The 2,674-nt window shown below is 56.7% G+C and overlaps 1 protein-coding gene across 1 annotated transcript; it reads right to left on the bottom strand.

Moving 5' to 3' along the window:
• Positions 1-603: 603 nt before the first annotated feature.
• LOC149345252 (uncharacterized) lies at positions 604-1,993 on the bottom strand. Its single transcript, XM_089542739.1, has one exon. The coding sequence runs from the start codon at positions 1,877-1,879 to the stop codon at positions 1,031-1,033; it is 849 nt and encodes a 282-aa protein (XP_089398865.1). The 5' UTR covers positions 1,880-1,993; the 3' UTR covers positions 604-1,030.
• Positions 1,994-2,674: the final 681 nt, after the last annotated feature.

Below are 2,674 nucleotides of genomic sequence, written 5' to 3'. Positions count from 1 at the left end.
TTGCCGTTCTTCCGTTCTCTTGAGTCTCGTAGCACGTATATCCTGCGAGTGTTGGCGTAGTGCCCGTCTCTTGAAGCGCTATGATGTCGGGCGGTGCTTGTTGTGTATGAATGTGTTGTTGGAGGAGGCCCTGCTTCTTGCGGTAGCCTCTGCAGTTCCATTGCCATATGTCTAGGGTTTCTTTGTTGCCTAAGGTTTTGTTGGCCATATTTAAGCTTCAGTGTTGTCTGTGGCCGAGTTAGCGAGGGCTGCTAGCGCGGGGCGGTGGTAGGCCTTTTCTCTAATGTTATCGGCGAATTTCTGCTTGCGGATGCTGCTCCGGAGTTCTGACTTGTAGTTGCACTTGTTGCATCATCTGCTGCATCATTTGCTGCATGATTTGCTGGATTTCTGCCTTAAATTTAGTGAGATCCTCGTTGCCTGTTTGCGACTGGGCTTGGGTTTGTGGCTGCGGAGGACTCTTCGACTTAAGGTCTCGTACTGCCTTCGTGAGCTCTGCTATTTGGCGCTCTAGCTCTGTCTGCCTAGCGCGTGATAGTTCTAATTCGCGTCTCAGCGCTGTTTTCTCCGCGTCCTCCTGTCTAGGTTGTTCGCGGTTGCTGTTTGTGTTTGTGTTCTGTTTGTTAGTTATCCCTCCCGAGTGCGGAGCAAACCAGGGGTTTTCGGCTCCCCAGCTCACCTTGACGCCGCCGCTCTTTCGGGTTTGCTTCTGCTTGTTCTGCTGCTGCTGCTGCTGGCTCCCTCCCTTGATGGCCGGGGGTGGCAGGGGCGGAAAGGACCGTGACCGGCTCCGTGAACTGCTCCGTGACTCCCGGGATCTCGAGCGGCTCTGGGAGGACTCCCCCTCCGAGCTGAACCACCTCGGTTTCTCGCCACGGTCGTTCCGGCTGCGGCGTCTGCTCTCGCGTCCGCCGCCAATGTTGCCGCTGTTGGCCTTGCCTCGCGGCTCCCTGGCTTTCTTTAATCGGTCTTGACACTCCCTCGATCCGGTAGCGTGGTTGCCTCCGCAGATCAGGCATCTCGGGGTACACTAGTGGTCTTTTGGCGGGTTTTGCATCCCGCACTGTTTGCAAGCCTTGGCGTCCGGTGTGGGGCACACGTCGGAGCGGTGACCTGGTTGGCAGCAATCGTAGCAGATTTGTCTTGTGGGCAGATACGGGTAGCACTTGTACTCAGCTCCGCAGTAGATGACATGTTTCGGTGTGATGGGTCCGTCAAAAGTGATGACAGCTGTCTTGGTCTTGCCTAGTCTTCGGGCGCTGTGGATGGTAACACCCTGTGTGCGCGTCCACAAATCGGCTTTCAGTTCCTCCGATGTCGCTCCGGGGTCAACTCCGTGTATCACGCCACGCCGGGTGTCTTCCGGTGCGGCCACGTAAGCGTTCACGTCGTATGAGCGTCCTTCGATCTTGAGGCTAGTGATGCGTCTCGCGAGCTGGTCGGCCTCTTCGTTCGGCGTGCTCACGATTATAATATTCGATCCTGTACGGAGCCTGGTGATCAGGTCTCTTCCTTCGAACTTGTTGCTGCATGCCGCGGCTACGGCCCGGGCCACTTGGAATTGCTGGAGCGACTTGACTACAAGTCCCTTCGGTCGCAAAATAATCTTAAAATCGTCCCTGGGGAGCGGGGGCAGCCTTCGCCTGAGCTGCCGTTGTGTTCCTTTCCCGTCTTTTTTCAGCGCGCCGGCAGCTGGAACGCCAGCTGTGGGCATAGACGCCGGGGATACCCCTCCGAGGTCACCTTGAGCGGCCGGGGAAATTGCGGCGTTTGCCGCGGCGTTCCGTCCGTTTTTTCTCTGTCGCTTCTTTTGGCGTTTGGTCAGGGCCAATTCCCAATTTGCCTCGTCTTCTTTTTGGGTGTCTTGCTGCTCCTGCATGGCGGATTCCTCGATTCCCCCGCCTGCCGAATTCTCGGAGTCGGAGATATCGAGGAACGCGTCGTCTATCTCTTGTGCTTCAAGCAAATTCGGGGCTATTCTGCTCGTTGAGGGCTCAAAATGTGGGTATTCTGCGGTGCGGGAGGCGGTTGCAGGCTGCATCGCGGTTGCTCAGCGGGCCTGGCTGCCCGCGAACGCCCGTAGTCCTGCTAAGCCTAAGTAGGCTCAGCGGTGAGCGTTTCCCGCCAAAAAGTCGCCCGAGCCACGCGGGGCTTCAAAGTCCGGTAATATTGCCAAAAATGGTCCTACCGTCTTGAAACCGGTGTCCGGGTGATCCAGCTTGTGAGTTCTTTCAGATCCAACAAAAAGTTGGTGGCCCAGTGGGTCGGATAGTCCGTGGGGATTGAAATCTGCGGACCCCATGCGACGCACGTCCGCACTCCTCCGCTACCACAGGTGGTCTCCGTTGGCAGCGTGATTAGCTTGGATCGCAGGACGATGATCGCCTGAAGCTCACTGGGGAAAGCCGTGCCCAAGATCACTTCGCGGGAAGATTGCCGTAGCACAACGAAGGTCGCAGGGTAGGTATGTCCCTTGACAGTCAATCTCGCTGCGCATCTTCCCGATGGCGTAATAGGTGGCCTCCTGCGATGGAAATTTGTGGTCCGGCCCTAAGCTGTCGTGACCTTCCTCACTTGTGCTGATACCGTTCCATTCATCACCTAGTAATCGGCTCCCGTGTCAAATAGAGCGGCAACTTTCCGGCCGTCGATAACCACTTCTAAGTCCGATGTT

Source organism: Amblyomma mixtum, chromosome 5 (genome assembly GCF_055824585.1).
Source record: "Amblyomma mixtum isolate Tamu chromosome 5, ASM5582458v1, whole genome shotgun sequence".
Lineage (NCBI taxonomy): Eukaryota > Metazoa > Arthropoda > Arachnida > Ixodida > Ixodidae > Amblyomma > Amblyomma mixtum.
The sequence above is the reverse complement of the archived record's forward strand: the minus strand, read 5'-3'. Positions and strand labels throughout refer to the sequence as shown.

Bases quoted from the DNA above. Each gene is read 5' to 3' on its own strand.
- LOC149345252 (XM_089542739.1), bottom strand. From the start codon at position 1,879: ATGCAGGAGCAGCAAGACACCCAAAAAGAAGACGAGGCAAATTGGGAA.